At 53.6% G+C, this 20954-nt stretch overlaps 1 protein-coding gene across 1 annotated transcript in view; it reads right to left on the bottom strand.

The window, feature by feature from the left end:
* VPS45 (vacuolar protein sorting 45 homolog) overlaps nt 1–20954 on the bottom strand; it is a 26727-nt gene that overhangs the window by 1154 nt on the left and 4619 nt on the right. The window contains exons 7-11 of the mRNA XM_026863924.1: nt 19797–20113; nt 16176–16334; nt 14404–14511; nt 13977–14098; nt 7473–7604 (exon numbers count right to left, since the gene is read on the bottom strand). Coding sequence (XP_026719725.1) covers nt 7473–7604; nt 13977–14098; nt 14404–14511; nt 16176–16334; nt 19797–20113 — 838 coding nt within the window. The remainder of the gene's footprint in view (nt 1–7472; nt 7605–13976; nt 14099–14403; nt 14512–16175; nt 16335–19796; nt 20114–20954) is intronic.

Raw genomic sequence — 20954 nt, 5'->3', positions numbered from 1 at the left:
CTCCTGCTCCAGCCGGGCCGGGGGGGGCCTCAGGGGCTGCCCCGGGGGCTCAGCCCAGCCTCGGGACGGCGCTGGCAGCCCCACGCGCCGCTCGGCGACAAAGCCAGGAAGGTTGGCGTGAGGGTTTGTTTTTCTGCTCGCTCTTCCTGCGGGGACGATAAGGCAGGAAGAGGCAGGGTGGGAACCTCCTGCTGAGGCATCCTGGACTCCTTCTGGGGTGCCTCCCACCCCAGCCCCAAGGCCTCGGCCCAGGCCAGACCCCCCCCGCTCCGCTCTCCGGCCTTTCTAGGCCAAGTTCAGGTCTAAACAACGAACCGCACGCAAACCTCTGGGCACCGACAATCCATTCAGTCCAATCTCGAGATAAAATTTTAAGGCGGTAAAACGCTTCGGCACACACTCAGCTCCACGCCAGTCTCCTCTGTACGATCTCCCAAGGAAACTTACGGGAGTTTGTGGGCTGGACCCCAAGGAATTGGTCAATTTGAGGCTTCGGGACAAGTTTTCCCGGTAAAGTCAAACAAGTGGCTCAATCGCACCCCAAAGCAGCGGCTCCACGCAAAACCCGAAAGGAAACACCTTCGGCGGGGGAGATGCTTCTCGTGAGAAGAACTGTCAGGTGGGGATCAGGTGCCAGCAGCTGGTGCCGGCCAAGAGGGACACGAAGAAAAATGGGTGGAAGCGGGGAGGACGCACCCGGCCCCCAAGCGAACACGTCCCCGGGCGCCGGGTCTCACGCTGCTCCAAAATCAGAATCCACGAGACTGTTCCCCCCCAAAGCCCAAATCTGTTTCCACTTAAGCCCTGTTCCGTCTTTAGGAGCGGGGTTAGGCTAAGATTTGATAGCGGGGAAAGTCCCGTTCTGGGATGCTTGTGGGCGCGTCTTAAAAGTCCGGAGCGGGCAGGGCTGAAGCCGCCGCCACGGGGGAGGTGACTCTGCAGAGAATTTCTGCTCAAATTCTGCCGAAGATTTCTGCGGGACCAGGGTCGCGTGGCGCCGGCTTAGGGGGATGATTTCAACCTCGACGAAAGGATTTTCACCCGTTCTGTCTCTTCAAAGGTCAGTTTTATCCCCAAAACGTGCCCCGGCGTTTCAGTCCCCAGGGTTACGCCTGGCGCGAGCGCTTGAGCCGAGCTTAAACTCTCACACCCGCCAGAGCAGGGAAGGCTCAACCTGGGGAACACGCTTGTTTAAACAGGTCTAGAAGCGAGTTAAGATTCGAGACTAATCTAATCCTTACAAGAGGAAAAAAAAAAAAATACTTTGAAAGAATAATGCTTTGAAACGACGCTATTCTTTCTAAGAATAATGAATTTTAAAGGGAAAAAAAAGAGCTCTCTGCACTGTTTTTGTTTGATTATGGGCTTTTCACGCTTCCACACAGCAGTCCTGCCCGCGAAAGCCGAACAGGAGCGCGGCCTGCAGAGGTCTAAAGCTTGGAGTTAGTCCCAGTTTCACCAGCAAGCGACGGCTCCAGCCCTTCCCCACTGCTCCCCACCTCCAGCCTCCAGGCACGCGGCGCCGTGGGGAGCAGGCAGGGACCAGACCCTCCGCTCCTGGGTGCCCCCAGCCCGTGAATCTTGGCGGTTTTAAAAAAAAAGAAATTAAAAAAAAACCCAAAAACATCAAATCCCACGCAAACACCTGCACCAGTCCCCAGCTCTCGCCGCGGCACTGGTTCGGACCTGCGCGAGGTGCAGAGGAACGTCACCCGCGCTCCGGCCAGCGCCGCCCGAGTGCCGTCCCTCCTCCCGTTTTATTTTTAGGCCTCGGAGTTGGGGCAGACCGAGCTCCTGCCCGAGGACGGCTCGCTTTTCTTTTTAAAGGGGGCTCCGGTTTATTTGCTCTCCGGCCAGCGCCCCACACAGGCCCCCATGATCCCCACTCCAAGGCCGGGCTTGGCCAGCTGAGCCGCCGCAGCGTTTGCCGCAGCCAGGTTGGTCCTAAGTGGGTAAATGGGTCAGGCTGGATTTCCCCCTGGATTAGTCGCAGCAGGTTTGTGCTCAACCTGCGCTCGGGATGAGTCAGCCCCACGCGCCAGATGTTCCTCCTCGTCTTCCGTTTTTTAGGCGATTATTGATCGTTTTTAACCCTTTCTGCTCCGAACCCAGCAGAATTTCTTGAAAAGCCATTTGCCTGCGCAAGGAAAAGAACGGAGCTGGTTGCCGGCGGGACTGGTGCAAAACTAAGCGAGGAATCAGCTCCTTCGGTGCGGCTTTGCCCTAGGAACGGGGGGAAGCCTGAGCCGCTGCTTCCCAGCTTTCAGCCCAGAGGAGGGGAGCAGCGAGGAGGAGGAGGAGGAGCTGCCGGCCACATTCGCATTGGCTTCCTCAATACAAAAATCCAAGGATCACGTTCTGGGCTTTTCTCTCCCTGCCCTAACGCCTCTCTGCATTGGGGTTCTGGGGGGCAGCCCACGGCCCTCCACAACAGCGGCTTAAAGGGCCGAGAGCGGCCGAAAACCCACAGACCGGACTCCTGCACAGCTTTGCCTAAATCCAAGCGCTGGTCCCAAATCCAAGCGCTGGTCCCAAATCCAAATCCTAGTGCTAATTCCAAGCCCCGGTTCTAAATCCAAGATCTGGTCCTAATTGCAAACCCTAGTCCTAAATCCAAACCCTGGTCCCAAATCCAAGCGCTGGTCCTAAATCCAAGCTCTGGTCCTAAATCCAAGCTCTGGTCCTAAATCTAAACCCTAGTCCTAAATCCAAGTCTTGGTCCAAAATCCAAGCTCTGGTCCTAAATCCAAGCGCTGGTCCTAAATCCAAGCGCTGGTCCTAAATCCAAGTTCTGGTCCTAATTCCAAACCCTGGTCCCAAATCCAAGCCTTGATTCCAAATCCAAGCCCTGGTCCCAAATCCAAGCTCTGTTCCTAATTCCAAACCCTAGTCCTAAATCCAAGCCCCAGTCCTAAATCCAAACCCTGGTCCTAAATCCAAGCCCTGGTCCCAAATCCAAGCCCTGGTCCCAAATCCAAGCCCTGGTCCCAAATCCAAGCCCTGGTCCCAAATCCAAACCCTAGTCCTAAATCCAAGCCCTGGTCCCTGCAGGTAACTACAGACGTCGTTCCGGCTCATGTTAAGGAACAGTACCGAGCCAAGCAAGAACTCCAGCCACCAAAATATAACATAAATACCTTATTGCATCTTTATTTTAAAGCAGCTCTGCTTATCGACCCCCAGCCTTCCAGGCAGACCTTTTTACCTTTCTGACAATCAAGTCGTCACAGAAGTATTTGGAGTTGGGCTGCCAAAATTTCAGAAGTACCAAAGGCAGCCGGTCTGGTTTGATTAGAAAAAACACTGAAAATTCCTTGACAACAACAGATTTTTGGTGGTTTTTTTTTTTTTTCCAACCCTGCTGGTGTTTCTCAACGTTTTGTGTCCACACCCTCCTGGAGCGAACAGCGTGAGGATTGTTAGTGGGGACGGAGGGGAAGAAAAAAAAAAAAAAAAAAGAATTAAGTAAAGTGAGATGGGACAGACTTAAGGTCTCATCTGCAGCAGAACCGAGCGTGCACAATCGAAGAGACTTTCTGATCTTTGGATTTCCGCATCTCTCTGGCTTTTGTCGCTTTTTTTTTTTCAGCACCCCCGCTGCTTTAATACATTTCTTTTCCTCACAACTCTCGGCTGCAGGCAGGAAGAGAAGCCCCAAACCACATTCCCAAGCCTATCCCTGCCTGACCTGCCCGTGGGTAACGTCAGGAACGGGGGCCCAAGGAATCGGGGAGCTACACGGATCGAGAAACAAAAATTTTCCTCATACTTCAAAGAGCCCCCGGGAGTTTTTCAAACAGGAATAAACTCCAAGAGTGGAGCCTGGTGGGTTCTGGAGCCTGATTTATTTATAAAGAATCCCTCGGACTACACGCCTCACTTCAGAATATGAGAATTGATATTCAAGGCCTGCCCCTGTTTTGCATCCAGATGGATGTAAACCCATAAAGATCAGAAGGGACAGATTTCTCCTTGACGTGACTGTGCAGCACAAGGAAACTTGAAGCAGGTACGTCCTAGACCCACTTTGGGACCCTTTTTGCAAAAGGCAGAACGTTTTATTTTTCATCCCTACACAGAGTATTTTTTTTTTTTCCCCTCCCACACTTTAAAGCTCGTACTTACAGTATATTCACCGGGCCATGCAGATGGTCTCATGAAGGGATAAGCTGCCCACAAATACACAGCTCTAACAACAGAACCAGCTCCAGAGGCTTGTTTGTCTCCTGCTTCGTAAAAAAAAAAACAGGATGGATATCCCTTAAGCCATCCCCCCCACCCCTGTAAACACAGATGTTGATCGCAATTTAAGTTGGACGGGTAAGAACAATGAGAGCCCAGGATTAGTGCTCTTACACGGGCTGCTCAGCGCATTAATATAAAAATCTCCTTGTTTATTGTGACATGTCAGCCCTAATCCGGCAAAAATAAGTAACAGTTCGTTAAAGGAAGGCCGGTGGATTACCGCAGGAGTTAGGACACAATCAAATCTAGGTTTCCTCACGTTAAGACACCTCAGTGCTGAACGACCCGGCCCCTTTGCTAGTTCACGCTCCGAGAAGAAAAGTTCTTCGCTGCTCAGGTGTCCTGAGCTCCACAGCACAGGCTGCTCCTCCTCGGAGGGCAGGAGCCCTCGGACAGGGCTCGGCATTACTCACTCCAAAGTTCTACGGTTTTATTATAATTAGCATGGCCTCTCGTCACCAAGAACATCTTATCCAAGCCACTAGGGAGAAGCAAATCATTCGGGGCAGGAGTGTTTTCAGAGCGGGATCCTTGGAGCTCCTGGACAGGACCTTGTAGTAGTCAGCCCTTCAAAAGCAACAGCCTTTTCCCCACCACCACTACCTTTTTCTTTTTTTTTTTTTTTCACTTTGAAATGCAAATTCTGATACAGTATCCTAGTTTTTCCGTAAATAATTCAGAGACTGCGCCAAAACGTAGTCACGGGAGAAGCCCTAACCAGCTAATGTTACTCATTACGGCACAAATCTAAGAAGCGGAGCCCAACAACCAAGCTGCAAATCTTGGAACTTCGTAAAAGTCAAAGGAGAAAGTTGCCCAACGTCACCTCTGAGGGGTCAACAGCAGAGCTGGGACCAGAGCCCAGAGCTCAGCCCACCCCCTCACGCCCCTCACCGCCGCCTTCCTCCTCCTCTCCAAACGCTGCTGGCGAGTTTTCTCTGCCCCCCCCCGCCTTCAAGTGACGGGTTTTGCTGAATCTGCCACACTGATGACAATTTCGGGGGCAGGTCTCAACCTCCAATACGGTGTGAAAAACTCCACCCCACCGGCGATCTCCTGAGGGTTAAAATCAGCCTCAGAACGCTCTGGCAGACCTAGAGGTCGCAGTGGGGAGCCAGGCTGAAGCAGGTTTTTTTGTGTCCTTGCAAGATGACAATTTACTTGATTTCTTTCTTTTTATCAACCAAAGAGCCACTAGTATGTCCCCCGATCATTATTTTTTTTTTTTTTTTTTACTATTTCTAGGCTTGGCTAAAACAGGATTTAGTTCAAAGGCTACTTTGTAAAGCAGACAGTTGAGCAAGCTGGGTAATTTGGGCAGGAATCGGTCGCTATGTGGGCTAATACAGACTTGCCTTTGTAACCCACTTCCTAAAAGCAATTTACTTCTGGGCAAGCATCAGTTCAGCTTTCCAACTGTGACATTAAGCTAAAGTAAGGGCCGAATTTCAGAGCAGGCACTGGGAATTTGGAGGGTTTGGGTGTTTTGTTTTGGTTTTTTTTTTTTTTCTGAGCAAGTGACGACGGGAGCTGCTGGATTTCCTTGCGTGAGGATTGTTACTGCTTCTGTGCAGGCAGCTATGGAGCCTGGAGAGCCCTTAGAGGTGTGAGGAAGGGCAAAAGTGCAGGGAATTTATAAATATCACCCTGGAGTCTGATGCAGCAGCAGTGCACGTCCGTGGTCTGAAGACCAAGGGGGGGGTTTTAGCCACCTCCTCGCTGCACTTGAGTCCACCTGTCAGCGAGCTCAGCGACGGGCCTGACCGTGGTTATTTCTGACACCCAAGAGCCTGTTCCTGAACTCCAGGAGCCGGTTGGGACACCCAGAGCTGTTCAGTCAGCTCCGAAAACTTCATCCCAAATGCTGAGGAACGGAACTTTTGCTTCCAGGGCCGCCTTTTGTTGGTGTTTCCACAGCGAAGCTGCGCTCACAGCCCGGTTCGGAGCCGGGCGCTGCTCCCTTCAAGCTCTGAGCAGCTGCTGCACCACGCCAGGTTCTCTCCCAGGACTTGGATTTCGCCCTGATTCCTGCTGCGACACACGGGAGAGCTGTGGGGCACAATTCCTGCTGGCCAGAGCAAGGCCTGGAAGAATTCCCACCCCTCTGCTGGGCTCGCAGCAAACAGCTCGGAGAGGGAACAAGCCCCAGTATGGCTGAAATTTTCACCTGGGCTCAAACACTCAGATGAATAATTTGGGTTCAGGAAACATTGTTTGTATTTAGAAATCAGCCCTTTCACGGGAAATTCCGTATCGACAGGAATTTTGGGCCAGCTATAGCAAAGCAGTCGGAGGTTTCTGTCCGAGCTGTCCCAGGCTGTAAATCCCGGCTGGGGAACCTCCCCCAGCCCAGCACCAGGGATGTGAAACACCATCAGCGCCGCCAGCCCGCCCCGGCCCGCCCCGACAGCAGCTGCTGGCATGGCCCAGAGACATGACCTTGGGATCCAGGGAGGCTCGAGCTCAGGGATCCAGGGAGGCTCGAGCTCAGGAATCAGGGAAGCTCGAGCCTGGGGATCAGGGAAGCTCGAGCCTGGGGATCAGGGAAGCTCGAGCCTGGGGATCAGGAAAACTTAAACTCAGAAATGAGGAAAACTCAACCTCCGAAATGAGGGAAGCTCGGCATGGCCAGCGCTGCCAGCGTTGCTCAGCACCTGGGGGAATCGAGCCCTTACAAATGTCTGGCCTCCCAAGAAAGGCAACTCAGAGCAAACCAATAAAGCGAAGCTCCGCTCTCCAGGGAGCAAGGCAGAAGCCCCAGCCAATCCTCTGCCGGCATGTGGGCGGCCGGGAGCCTGCTGGCGGTGTAATCCTGAGCTCGGTTCTAATCATAGGTACCTCCGCGGCGCCGCGAGCGAACGCACCCGCTCCAGACTTCAGCAGGAGCCGTGAGCCCACAGTTCTGGATTCCTGTGTGCTGCGCTGGCTCCTCATTCGTATTAGAGTGTGGGGTGAATTATAAGCAGGAAAAAAAAAAAGATACATATCTCCTTCCTTGCCCTTGAATTCAGTAAAACACACATTAAACCTTCTGCTTGGCAATATGTCCCTCAGCCGTAACGAGCAGAGCTGAGCTCAGACCATTTACACACATTTCCGTGTTTTACTGCGTGATGAAGATCCCTCGGGCGTCACAAATTCAGGCTCACGTCAGCAGTTTCACATACGCAGAGTCCACGGGAGGAGGAAAAAAAAAAAAAAACAAAAAAAAAAATCCGGGTTATTACCTTTTTGTGTTGTGGATCGTGGTCCCGCCCAGGACGATCCGGACGCCCGAGTTGGTGCGGTTGAGGTTATAGACAGTCAGTGCCTCTTCGTACGTTGCCCCTCCGATGATGAACACGATAATATCTTGGGGCCTGTGATAAAGACACAAATATCAGAAATTATCAGACAAAACACGCCGATTTAACAGGCGCCGACGCAACGATCCTGAAGATTTCTCTCCCCGGACCATGACTTCTTTCTGTGAGGGGCTGGGCTCGAGACTGACAACAACGTGCAGCCCATTAAAATGGCTTTGCAAACGTTGTCTCTCCGAAACGTCCCCAGAGCGTGCCGACGGTCCTTAAAAGCCTCCTGAGCAACGCCCCCACGCCGCGTCCCCGCGCTCCTCCGTGACACACGCGCCGATGTTTAATGCATGACTGAGACGCGGCTGCGGCTGGTAAATTAAGATCAATTCAGGAGTCAAACGAGGACAACAGTCATCCGGGCTTGGTTTGAAGGGCTGGTTTTGCTGGCTGATTACAGAACTGCTGGGATTCGTGCATCGCTTTACCTCGGAGGTTCCATTCCCCAGCTGGCCTAGAAACACGGGCTGTTCCACAGAGCCGTGGCGTGAGGGGAGAGGGGGCGAAGGAGGGAAATGCCTCCGCCTGACAAAACACAAACCCAGCCGCACGCCCGGCGCCCTCTGCTCTCGGAGGAAGGCTGCACCTTCCTCGTGGCCACCCTCCCCAGTCACTTCGGTGTCCCACTCTCAGGGACAGCAGAACCTGCTGGCAACCCGTAAATCATCCCCGCTGCCATCTACCCGCTGAGAGACCCGTTTCTGCAGAATCTACAGCACGGAGGTGTGGATGACATCCCGTCAGCCACCCGCTCGAGTCACAGCAGCCTCAAAACTCAGCCCTGCTAGAAGCCACCTGCTTGCCTGCTCCATCCGGGCGAGCTCCGGATCAGTGACAGAGCAAATGGAGCGTGAGACAGGGATGACCCTGGAATGCACCCGGGCTCTGCATCTCTGGTTCCTCCCCGCTGAGAAGCCAACCTGGGAAGCCCTCGACACCTGTAAGCGTCCAGAGCAGCAACACGGGCGTCGGAAGGATGAACATCAGGGAGTTTTTGGCATCACTGAGCAGACAGCACTACCAGGAGCAAAACTGCTGCTGCCCTCAGACGGGGACAGTGCTTCAGAAGGAGAGCGTCAGCCAGCAGGTCCACACAGCTGCCTCCTGCCCCCCCCCGAGAGGATGCGGAAAGGTAAGAAAAATTAACAGAAAAGAGTGCACATGCCCCCTTCCCAAAGTCGTCTTTGTTACCAAACACCTGCCAAATCCTAAGTCTCTTCAGAAAGTTTGGGTTAGGGCTGCGTAAGACGATTTGGACAGACAAAAGGAGATTTCAGAGATGCTCTGGAAGGTGCCGGGTGTCTCCCTTGGGAGAGGGAATGCTGCAGGCCCGCGGGGACCCCATCGGTTCAGGCCCACCGCCCTCTGGTGCCACACAGCACGATGAACGCAACATCCAAAAAACCATGTCGCACTCAGCACAGCCCTTCTGCAGGTACTACAGGATTTGTCATCCTCGGGGACTACAATAACTCTAAAACCAGCCAAGACCTCCAGCTGCGGTTCACTGCACGGCTTCCTCGGAAAGAAAAGGGCTCAAAGCAGAATCTTTTGTAAGAAGGCGGCAGGAGCGGAACACGGAGGGGAGGGCAGCGCTGCCCCCAGGATTGCCCCGAAGCAGAGCCCGGGGGTGCGGAGCTGCGCCCCGTCCCCTGCGTGGTGACACCCTGTGAAATCCTGCCACTGCAGCCTGGAAATGAGCAGGTGACAGAGAGCGGCTGCACATTCAAATGTCTCACTGAGGCAGATGAAAGGTTTTGCACCTGAGCGACAGCACAAGTCACCGAGCCAGCCCCGAGGACAGCAGAGCACTCGCTGGCCTTTGTCTTCTTAGCCACAGTCAGGCATCCGGCCCTGGAAAATCGATTCAAACCTGCCCCATCTTTTGGAGAGGGAAACCAAAGGGAAGGGGATTCCAGCGACGGAATCATCTGATGAGCTGCTGCCAGCTGTCAGGACCAGAACCCGAAATCTCTACGAGGTGACTTTTATGGGATGGGTGTGAAGGAGGCGGCGGGAGCTCGGGGGACAACGTGTCGCGGTGAGAGTGTCACACGTCCCCGAGGTCCAGCAAGGCCCCAGGGGTGAGGTTCTGCTGCTGACTGCACCACTGGAGCCACAGACAAACCAACCCGGCAACCTCCTGCCTTGTGCAGAGCGAGATCCCCAGGATCAGTCTCCCAGCACCACCATTTCCACCTTTTTGCTTGAAACGACCAAAAATCTGCAGAATTTAGATGCCGAAGTCACGTGCCCGGCCCTCATACGCTCCTCCAGCACATCCTAACGTGTACCAGCTTTTAAATATGCCATTGCCTTCCCGTGTCACCATGGCAGCAGCCTAACCCTATGCCTAAGTGTAGGGTTAATCCTTAGATTAAGCCTGGCCTCTCTCCCGCTTCAGGGGCCTCGCTCAGAGCTGATCCCGCGGGTTTCTCACAGAGCAGAAGCGAGCGAAGCCCCGCAGGGGAGGCGGCCCCAGGAAGGACAAAGGGACCTTGGTGCTGTCACGCAGCAATTTTGGAACAGGAAGAAACTCCTGGACTGTTAGAGGATTAGTGGGAGAGCGATCTCCTCGGACCCAGTTTGGGGCTGCGGCTGCGTTATCTCCCCAGGTGAGCTATCAGTTTAACAGCTGAATGCTCAAAAACTTCAGACAGGAACAAACAAGGACACAGTCAGAGTTTTGCCCTAAAAAAAAATAAAAACAAACCGCCAAACACAATCCACAAAACGCAAGCCATACTAAACACAGGATATCTGCATGATTTAGGAACAGCACCACCGTCCCTCATCCTGCGGGCAGGATGTGCGAGCTGCGATGAAACAGCACCCAGCCGAACGGTTCCACACCACGTGCTGTGAGCTGCTGCTTCCAAAAAAGGAGATTTTTTTTTTTTTTGTGTGTGTTCGCTGCCTCAGGAGGTACCTCAGCCACCCCCTTAGAGGTCTGTCAGACGTTTCGAAATGGTTCCAAACTCTTCCTCTCCTCAAGCCGTCAACAGGAGCTTCCCCCTCCGCAAAGCAGTGGGGAAAAAAAGATTGTGTGTGGTCACAGAACACCCTAAACCAGATTATATTGGTGAGTTCTCAGCACAGAAAACCCTAAACCAGACGATATTGGTGAGTTCTCAGCACAGAACACCCTAAACCAGACGATACTGGTGAGTTCTCGTGCTCCACGTTTAAGGCCGAACCGTGACGGGCTTTCAGACGCGGGAACTTGGCAAGATTTTTCCCTCAGCAGGTAAGTGACTGGTAATCCTGGGTCTGCAGGGAGCAGTGGGCCTTTTCCCACCCCCTCTGTCCTGGGCTCTGCCTGGCCTAGGCCAAGCCTGGCGGAGCAGGGTGGGTTTGAGGAAGCGCAGCAGCGCCAGAGCGGCCTCGGGCGCCGACGTCGACCGTGACGACGCCAGAACCGGATTCCAGTCACCTCAGGTCGGCAGCGCCAGGCCCGGTTGGTCCGGTCGGAGGAACGTTGGAGAAAATCCCAGGCCGGAGCCCAACCCAAAGGCAAAGCTGACGGAGGCTTTGGCTGGGCCTGGCCTAAGCGGCCGCAAACCTGGAGGCGTTTCTCAGGGCGCAGCCGTCCGGGGCCGAGCAAACCTTGAGGGATTTTTCTAGCCCGGACTTTCCAGCAGCAAGGTGGAGGGGGCTGCAGCTGACGGCGTGTGAGAACAGGCCGGTATTAACACAACAGGATGCAGAAGAAAGCCAACGTGCTTATTTCTCTCTCCTAGGAACCCTGCTCAGTGCTTTGCAAAGATTCCCTTCCCCTCACCAGCTGAATTTGGACCGGGAGTTTTTCCTCCCTTGCGACAGCGTCATGTTTAATACAGAAAGAAACAGTTTAAAAAGAATCCTTTCAAATTCTTTGCTGTTCAGGCAACTGCGTCCCTTTGATCGCAAAATACAAAGCCTCTCGCCCTGACCTTCTGCTGAACTCCTGCCAGTCAGGGTAACACCATCCTCTGGAAGCAGAGAGCCAGGAGACGGCGTAGCCCAGTTTGCCTTGGGCTGTGATTTATTACACCAAGTTCTGTGAAATTATTAAATTTAAAATTCCTCGCTCGAGAGGGTTTGGCGTTAAGGCAAAACCCATCGAGCGGGCTTTTTTTTTTTTCCTTCCAAACCCGATAACTAAAACCCTGTTTTTTAGATGAGCCCCCATTTTCAGGATATCAAATATTCGTCCTTTTAGAGATAACACGGTGCTGCGGCCCCTGGTTTAGGCAGCAAGCAAAGACCAGACCCAAAATAGTTAAATGCCTTTTGCTGACAGATACAAACCCTCACTCTGACAGCTCCTAGGTCTTAAACTCCGCAAGATCAACCATTCCCATCAGGAAACAAGCCCGTGCCCTGAGGCTTTTGCCCATTTTGCAGACATCTGACCCAACAGCAGCACTGTGGGACGCAGCCATTGCCCCAAGGACAACCCCAGACCGAAGGACGACCGAGAGAAATTTAAGGGAAAGAACGGTTTGGAAGCTCTGCCTTTGGATTTTGAGCTTTACTTCAACCAAACTACAGGATTCACCTCTTTTAGCTAAGAGAGAAGTGCTGCGGAGAAGGGAGGGAGATGCCAACTCCATTTCCCTTTATCCAACCTCTGTTTTCCTTCAGTTTGAGGCAGGAATTAAATCCTTCTCATGCTGCCCCAAATAAATTATTTGCCTGTTCTTTGTATCAGGATTCTCAGGGGAAGATCCCTGTATCCTTTTCTGGAAACATTAAAGAGGAATCTAGGTGAAACGCAGCTCAGGAAAACATAAGTGGCAACTGAAAAAGAGAAGATAAAGGTCAGAAGACCATTTTTATTTTTTTTCTAGTTAGCTCAGAACAAAGGCAGGTCAGGGATGCCTGGACAAGTTACCGCTGCTCTGCAGGTCTCATTTCAAACCTACCACAAGCTGCATCCGCCGAGCTCTTTGTTGGGCTGAAATCCATCTCATCGAGAGCTGGTTTCAAGGACAGAGAGGAGAGCGTTTCTGTTGCTAGGGGCCTTGATATTTCACACCTATTAAAACCACCCACCCACCCTATCCAAAATCCACTATTTTATTTTAAGGGGAAAATCTGGAGCAAGGCAGATTTTTTTTTTTTCTGGTTTACCAGGGACATACACAAACGAATTGTCTCTTCTGTGACTGTAATTCTTTCTTATTCATAAATAAAATGATGAACGTCCCCTGCTGTCAGCCTGGCATGGAATTTAGATGCCTCCCTGCTACAAAATATAGTTCTGCTTTCATCAGATGGCTGGAGATGCCCCAAGGCAGGGCTAAGGAGGACAAGCAGCGTGCGGGTGCCCCTCAAAGAGAGTCAGAGACAAATGCTCCCTCCTCAACACGCTCCCATACCTCCCACCCACTCGACACGGCCGAACCTCAGTCGCCAAGTCTACTTCTCTCCTGCTCTAAATAAGTCTGGGTTTATTTAACCCAAACTGCCCTGCAACAGCCACCTCGTTTGTTGAGAATTAAACTACCTTGAATTTATTTTCTGCTTTGCTAGAAAAGTGGCAGCTGCTGATAAAAAGCCAGTCGCACCCAGCGCGGGAAGGGAACGACGATCGGTCTGATGCTGCGAGTAAAAACATCTTCCACGGGACGCTGGGGGCACTGAACAGACATCGGAGAAGATTCAGAAAATCCCGGCGATGATCTCATCACGGATCACCCAAAGGGAGCAAAGCAGCAGCAGGCTACCACAAGAAGGGGTGAGGAATACCCCTGGAAAAAAAAATGGACTTATTTAGGGCAAGGGAACGGCGGCACCGAAGGAAGAAGCGAGCGGCACAGGATGGAGGACTTGGCATCTTCTCTGCAGCGGTTCAGTGCCCTCAGGCCGAGGCCCACGTTCACCTTTAACGACTTCGCTGACGAGAGATAAGCTCAGCTCCAGCAAAGTCAGCTCGAACCAGACAGCCAGAGATCTTCTCCATCGCAGTTATTAGCCATATTCAGCAAGATCCCATTCTCATCAGGAATAGTAACTGGCTCAGAAGGGAGCGCTTGCAGTTGGACTATTTTTGGTGCTCTACAAATAAACGCCAGATGGCACGGAGTGAAGTTAGGGGGCATGTTGAAATCCATCATGTGAACATCCCGGCGGCTTGGTGCAGTGGCTTTATCCTTTACCTGAGCCCTTACAAAGGGAACGTCACACCTCGGCCAGCACGAAAAGACCACAGCATTTCAGTCTTAACAGCCCTCTCCAGGGCACCTGCTTGAGAATACAAGACCTACACGACCAAGACATTTCTCTGCCAAGCCTGTTCTGTTCATCTATAGGCAACCAAGAATGAGAAGTGGCAGTGCTGGGAGGAGCAGACACATCTCAGCTCCAAGCTCGGCGCTGAGAGGCCCCACGTACCTGTCACGGAGAGTGTTGGGACCCAGGTAGGGGTACTGGCTGTCCTTGAGCTTGCCTTTGATGAGCTGATCGAGCGTTTCGTGAAGGAGAGGCTGGTGTTGCGTGTACACGTTCTCAACACCCTGCGGGGCAAGAGGAGCTCGTGTCATGAATTCTTACAGCAGCAAGGAGCCCAGCAGAGGCACTGAAAAGGAGCATCGTCACCTGATGGATACATCGAGTGTTAACCACCGAGATCCAGGTTTAGAGAGGCTTTTCAGCCATAACTCCCATTGTCTTCGATGAGAATTATGCCCTAAAAGCCCAGAGCACTTGCTATTAAATCTCTGAAATCCACAGCACGCGGCACTGCGCCGCATGGCAGTCCTGCTCCGTGACTGTAATTTTGCCTAAAACTGTCACTATTTCATCCGTGGCAGAGCCCTACCTTCAGTCCTTTGAGGAACTGTTTGGTGATGGCCACAGCGTCCTTGGGACTGAACAGGTCGCTGCCACGGATCCGTTTCCCTCCGTACTCCACCACGGCAGACACCAACTGTACAGAGAGAGGCAAAACCAGGATCCCGTTAAGCAGGGAAAGTGGTATCTGGGCAGTTTTAGTCTAGTTAAGCGCAACAGAGGTACCAGAAGGACGACTGAGGAGTTGGGGGAGATCGATGCCAAGAGGTAAGGCAGCGCAGAGAGAGGCAAGGGGGAGGAGAGGGAGCGTTCCCCGCAGCCACCAAGCAAGTGGCTCTGCCGCGCCGCTGCATGCCGAAGGAGAGAGGCTTTTTCATTTCCATCGTCTGCTGCAGTGACAGCAGATCCTCCACACAGCGTGACATCATCCTGCTCCTCCACCTCCTCTCCAGCTGCTCACTACACTTGCCAAGCGCTGCCACCCTCTCCCTCCCTGCCAAGCTCCTTCTACAGGCTCCAGAAATCCTTTGCTGCAACTATTGCCTATTCAGCAGGAGCCGGGGGAAAAGTGGTGGGGAGGAAGAGGAGAAGGGAAGCACGTTCCCAGCCCTGTTTCTATGCCCCGCACTGGCATACTGGCCATCTCTGCTTCATTCAGCCCTCCCCAAGGTCACCGACTGCAGAGAGCGGCGATGAGTGACGTCCTCAGGGGCCGGGGCCAGAGGGACTGAGCGCGCCCTCGGCACGTTCCCTGCTGGCACCGAGATGTGGGGGGGGAGCTGGAGGGAAGGGACCCCTCCCCAGGGGCCTGGGCAGGCTGGAGAGGGGGGACGTGACACCCTCACAGAGCTCAACAAGGCCAAGGGCACGGTCCTGCCCACGGGTCGGGGCAATCCCCAGCACAAACCCGGGCTGGGCCAGGAGGGGCTGGAGAGCAGCCCCCAGGAGAAGGGCTTGGGGGGGCCGGGGGGTGGAAAACTGCCTGTGAGCCACCAACGGGCGCTGGCAGCCCAGAAAGGGCCCCGTGTGCGGGGCTGCACCCAGAGCAGGGTGGGCACAGGGCCGGGGGGGGATTCTCCCCCTCTGCTCCGCTCTCTGAGACCCCCCTGCAGGGCTGGGTCCAGCTCTGGGGCACCAACAGCAGAAGGACATGGACCTGCTCCAGCGGGGCCAGAGGAGGCCACGGAGATGCTGGGGGGGCTGGAGCTCCCCCTGTGAGGACAGGCTGGGAGAGTTGGGGGGTTCAGCTGGAGGAGAGAAGGCTGCGGGGAGACCTTAGAGCAGCCCCCCAGGGCTGAAAGGGGCTGTGGGAAAGGAGAGGGGGATAGGACGAGAGGGACGGGGTTTAACCTGAGAGAGGGGAGATTCAGGTGAGATCTAAGGCAGAAATTCTCCCCTGGGAGGGGGGTGAGGCCCTGGCACAGGCTGCCCAGGGAAGCTGGGGCTGGCCCCTCCCTGGAAGGGCTCAAGGCCGCATTGAACTGGGCTTTGGGCAACCTGGGCTAGGGGAAGGTGGCCCTACCCGGGGCAGGGGGTGGCACTGGGTGGGCTGTAAGGTCCCTCCCAACCCAAACCAGTCTGGGATTCTACAATTTTGGAAAGAGAAGCGATGAGTTTTGCCTTTCAAAGCGACACCTGCAGGCCTCAGCCAAGGTCAAGGTTCTTTTCACAAGGTGCAGCCCAATTCCACAAGCCAGCACCGTGCCAGAGCCAAGCAGACGAGCTTTACACCAACTAACAAGGGTTTTCCACCTCCGTGCCCTCCTGTCCATCAGCGGAAGGGCGAACCACGACAATTACCTTTCGGTATTTCTCCGAGACCCCCCGGCTCTTCAGGTCTGCCAGCAGCCCCGGCAGGCTGGCGCTGCTGTGCCGCTCGTAGTGGAGGGCGTAAAGCATCACCAGGCGGGCAGCGTCCAGCTCCGACACCCGGGGGTTCTGCAAGAGGCGCCGCACGTTCTGCAGCGAGACAAGAGAGCAGCCTTAGCAGAGAGGCCTTCAAAGGACCTTAAATCAGACTAATATCAACTGCCTAGCAACAAAACTGCCTGCGGGAGGAACGCAGGAGAATTAAATTGTGCCATAAGCAGCAGATCCCAGCTTCTTACGCGCTCCGCGGCCGGATTTATCGGAGTACGACGGAGTGCAAGTTGCTCTGGGGTCTTTTTTGTGAAGCTGGGGATTCATAACCCGAGTCTGTTGTCCATTTTTAACTCTCCCTAAGGTGCTGCGGGGTGAGCTCAGGTTACCGTGTGCCTCCCCCGAAGGAGGCACTTCCAGAACCCTCTGCCCTTCTTCCCCTCCCACCTCGAGGAGAGCCAGAACTGGCCCACAGGTTCCATTGTAATATTGGCTGTCAAGAAAAAAAAAAAACAAACACAAAAAACCCTAACCTAGGATAATTACACAGATTTGGTTTTCTTTTGGAAGGTGCAGGGTGGAAGCATTCAAGTCTCAGGTAACCTTTGGATGTGGGAAGCGAGGCGTGAGTATCAAATATTTGGAAGCAAAGTAGGAAGGGATTTGAAGCACGAAAAGGAAGGTTACGGCACTGGAGGTAAATACAACAATCGTTACTTCTAACATGCAGATTGTTGATTTTTCTGCTGAATCCAACGCGATACCGTAAATCCAAACTGCCTGTTAGGGTAGAGCCCCTCCCCAGAAAAGCTGCAGAACCCCCCCCCCAGGAATGGCAGGCAGGGTCTCACTGCTCGTGGAAGTTGACAACTGGCCACGTTCCTTCTCTCGTTACAAGAAAAAGCCCTTCCCTCCCCTCTGCAACCTCTCAGCCATCGTGTCGGGTCACGGAGCTGAGCTTGGAGTTAAGAGAACAACCACCAGAGCCAAGCTGGGAGCTTAGGTGAGCGCTGGAAGTAATAAGCTTCTTAAGTCCCCCAGCTTTGGGATGGATTCCCAAGAACAGGCCTCGACTACCAGATGTGTTGGCAGACATCTGGTCAGGGCTGGACAGGCCAGGAGCTTTAGGTCTGAAATTCTCCCTGTGCTGAACACGAAAGCAGAACAATCAGCCTGGATTAGCTCGAACGCACGGCAGCAGAGGAGCTGCTGGTTTTACAGCCACAGGAACAGCAGCTCCAGGTGAGGGAGACAGAACCAGTTTGGATTTTTTGGAAATCCCAGCACAGCTCTGCAAGATTCTCCCTCCCTCCCAGCTCAGGTAGGCAACACGGAAACGTTCAGCGTTGCCGAGCTGCCGTTGTTCACCACTGCCAACCGGGCTTGACGGATGCGGAGCAGTTCTGAAAACACAGGATAAAATCCTGGCTTTGGGGAGGATCAACGGGAGTTTTACCTTTAACCCTGGCAAGGCCAAATCCACCTGGGAGGGTGGGGACAGAGTCCCACGGAGCCCTTTGCCCGTGAGCTCCCTGGTCCTGGCGCTGGCAGCGCAGTGGCAGTGCCCATGCGAGCGGGAAGAGTCTAAAACAGAGCAGCTATTGTCCCCGCGAGGAGACAGGACTCAAACCCGCCCATTCAGCTCGGGAGGCTCACGTACTGTGTCAGGATTAATAAGAGATCGGGGAAGAATAACCAAAATGTACTGTACTCAGGGGCCCTGGGCCACCAGAGGAATTAACGATCGCTGAAGTTACATCAGTGGGAGAACAATTCTGCCTTTATTTCAGGCACTGGCTTAATTCTTCATTGTTTCTGTGGCCTTGGCCCTGTGCTGCCATTTGGAGACTGCACCAGGGACCCGCCTGGGGCAGCGCAGCTGAGGAGATACTGATCTCCCATCTAGAAAGACACCGCGTCCATCCTTCTGCCTTTATTTCCCAGCTGCTACACGTTTTCCAGTCGGTCTCAGTTGTTAGAAATACAATAGAGCCCTTCAGGCGTGTGGCTGTAAGCAAAGCGCAGCTTTTCGGCCTTAAAAACCGCAGAAATACTTAGTCAGTGCGAAATAAGGCCTGAATTAGCACCCAGGTGAACTCCAGTAGCCACCCTGACGTGACAGCACCCGGCCGCCTCCTAGCACCGCTACGGACTCGCAGGGTAAAGCGGCATCACCACAAGTTCACGTCATCCTTGTCTTCAGCAACTCTGAGATAACTTAATAAAAAAAAACCAAAAAAACAAACAGACCAACCATTTCCAAAATGGTCTCCAGTGCCAAGCACCCAAGTTTCAAGACAAACCCTCCGGACTGTGTGAATATGAGAAACGGGCGATGGCAGCGCGGACACGGCGGGCTGGCGGGTTAGAGCGCAAATATTTGACTTTTAAGCCACAAAAACTTGATGGAGAAACAATGACATAGCAAAAGAACCTCAGAGGCTGCTTCCAGCAACTGCATTTTATGGCTGCGTTCCCACTTCAATACTTAAAAGTCATGGAAATCCTACCAGATACAAGCTATGGAATCCTATCTCTGTGCTCGCCAAGCGATATAGCTGCGATGACTTCGGGCCTGTCCTGATTCACAGCAGCTCAGGATCTGGTAAGAGATTACAGCTTGAAGAGTCTAATATTATCCCCAAGCCACCCACTCGAAGCACAGAATTACAGAGGCAAAGAAGCCAGGCGTTCCAGATCTCCCGAGATGTTTTATCTTTCTTTTCTGCTCCTCCAGTATTGCGTAGAGGAGCCCATGGCGTAACTTCTACCTTAGCTCAAAAAAAAAAAATTAAGGAATTGGTTTTTAATACGGGTTGAACTCTGCTCGAACACGCTCGCACCCAACAATACAGCTATTTTCTGAGAACTGTCAGCAGCCACAATTCATCACTACTGACACGCTGGCGGATACCGGGTCAGGTCATGGAATCCACCAAGCCAGCACGGGGTCAAAACTTCAGTCTCTACTCAGCTATAACAGAAGGCTCTGTTAGGCTTTTTCTGTCTTTGCCAAAGAAATCTTTTATCTAAGAGGCTTTCCACTGTTTTGGTGTGTGGGTTTTTTTTTTTTTTTAAAAAAAAAAAAAAAAAAAAAAAAGGTAGAAGCCAGCACCTCAATGAATCGTCTGGTTTAGACAGTTTCATGGATTCCATTTCTTCTCCTCCCTGACAAATACAAGAAGTTTCTGCACAGGGGCTCCAAGTTGGTTGGTTTGGGGTTTTGTTTGGGGTTTTCTGGGTTTTTTTTGCGTTTTTTTTGAGTGGTGCCTGCGGAGGCAGCCTGCCAGAAGCCAACTGACTGCACAGAACGAAGGAATGTTGTGTTGTGAAATGTAAAGACAGAATTTGCAGCGATGCCTCTCAAGCCAGTTATTAACTATGATTCATCCCCATCTGAACCTCCCGGGGAGGAGAAGAGTAATTCCAACATCTAATGTCCCAACCTGCAGAGTATCTGCGGGCAGAACTCCCACAGATTTTCAGTATGAAACTTCCATCACCAGGGGATCAAACCATCGAAATTCCAAGGTTCAAGGTTAAGTTCTGAGCCCGGGGTACCTGCAGAGCACTGGAATGGTCATTCTGGCAGGCCAGCTCCTGCTCCACTTCCGACACCTCAAGCAGGTTCCGCTCCCCGACCAGGCGCGAGAGCTCTCCCACCACCGTCACGTGCTTCGACACCGTGCCCGACATCTTCTTGAACTGGGGGTAATTCTCCACGAAGGCCTGCAACGGGGAAACCAAAGCAACCGGTTCTTCAAAAGGAAAAGCAAGAGACAGGGGATGGCTGCAAGCCAGCCACAAACTGTCCAAAGCAACGGGTATCGAAAGAAGCAAGACCAGTGCGGGTGTGCGGATGATCCGGCACCTCGATCCTTAGCCCAGAGGATTTCTCCACTTACCAGGAGGCTGTCGGAAGGGATGGACTCTGTATTTATGTAAAATAAAAGGAGACGGGAAGTATCTCCAAAATTCTTTAAATCTTGAGCAGTGACTGAAGGAACAGCCGTTGCTCTGCGCTGCTGCCAAGTGACCCGGCTCAGGCAGAAAGTCCACGGCCACGCCGGGGCTGAGCGCGCCCCCGGCACGTCCCCCGTCAGCACCGGGCTGTGGGCCACGTCCTGGGGGAAGGATCCACCCCGAGGGGCCTGGGCGGGCTGGACAGGGGGGACCTGCCAACCTCACGGAGCAAAACAAGGCCAAGCACAGATTGTCTGTACCCGGCTTGTATCGCACCAGCGTGGCCAGCAGGGACAGGGAAGGGATCTGAGCCCTGGAGAGGCCGCCCCTCGATTCCTGGGTTCAGTTTTGGGCCCCTCACCCCAAAAAGGCCATTGAAGGACTCGAGCGTGGCCAGAGAAAGGCAACGGAGCTGGGGCAGGGTCTGGAGCACAGGTCTGCTGGGGAGCGGCTGGGGGAACTGGGGGGGTTCAGTCTGGAGAAGAGGAGGCTGAGGGGAGACCTCCTGGCCCTCTGCAACTCGCTGCCAGGAGGGGGCAGAGAGGGGGGATGAGTCTCTGGAGCCAAGGCCCCAGCGCCAGGCCCCGAGGGAATGGCCTCAAGCTGCCCAGGGCAGGGTCAGGCTGGCTCTGAGGAAGGATTTCTGTGCAGAAGGGGCTGTTGGGCGTTGGAATGGGCTGCCCAGGGCATGGGGGGAGTCCCCGGGATCCCTGGAGGGGTTGAAGAGTCGGGCTGAGCCAGCGCTGAGGGGTCTGG

Source organism: Athene cunicularia (assembly GCF_003259725.1).
Source record: "Athene cunicularia isolate RWA chromosome 25 unlocalized genomic scaffold, athCun1 chr25_part1, whole genome shotgun sequence".
Classification (NCBI taxonomy): domain Eukaryota; kingdom Metazoa; phylum Chordata; class Aves; order Strigiformes; family Strigidae; genus Athene; species Athene cunicularia.
The sequence above is the reverse complement of the archived record's forward strand: the minus strand, read 5'-3'. Positions and strand labels throughout refer to the sequence as shown.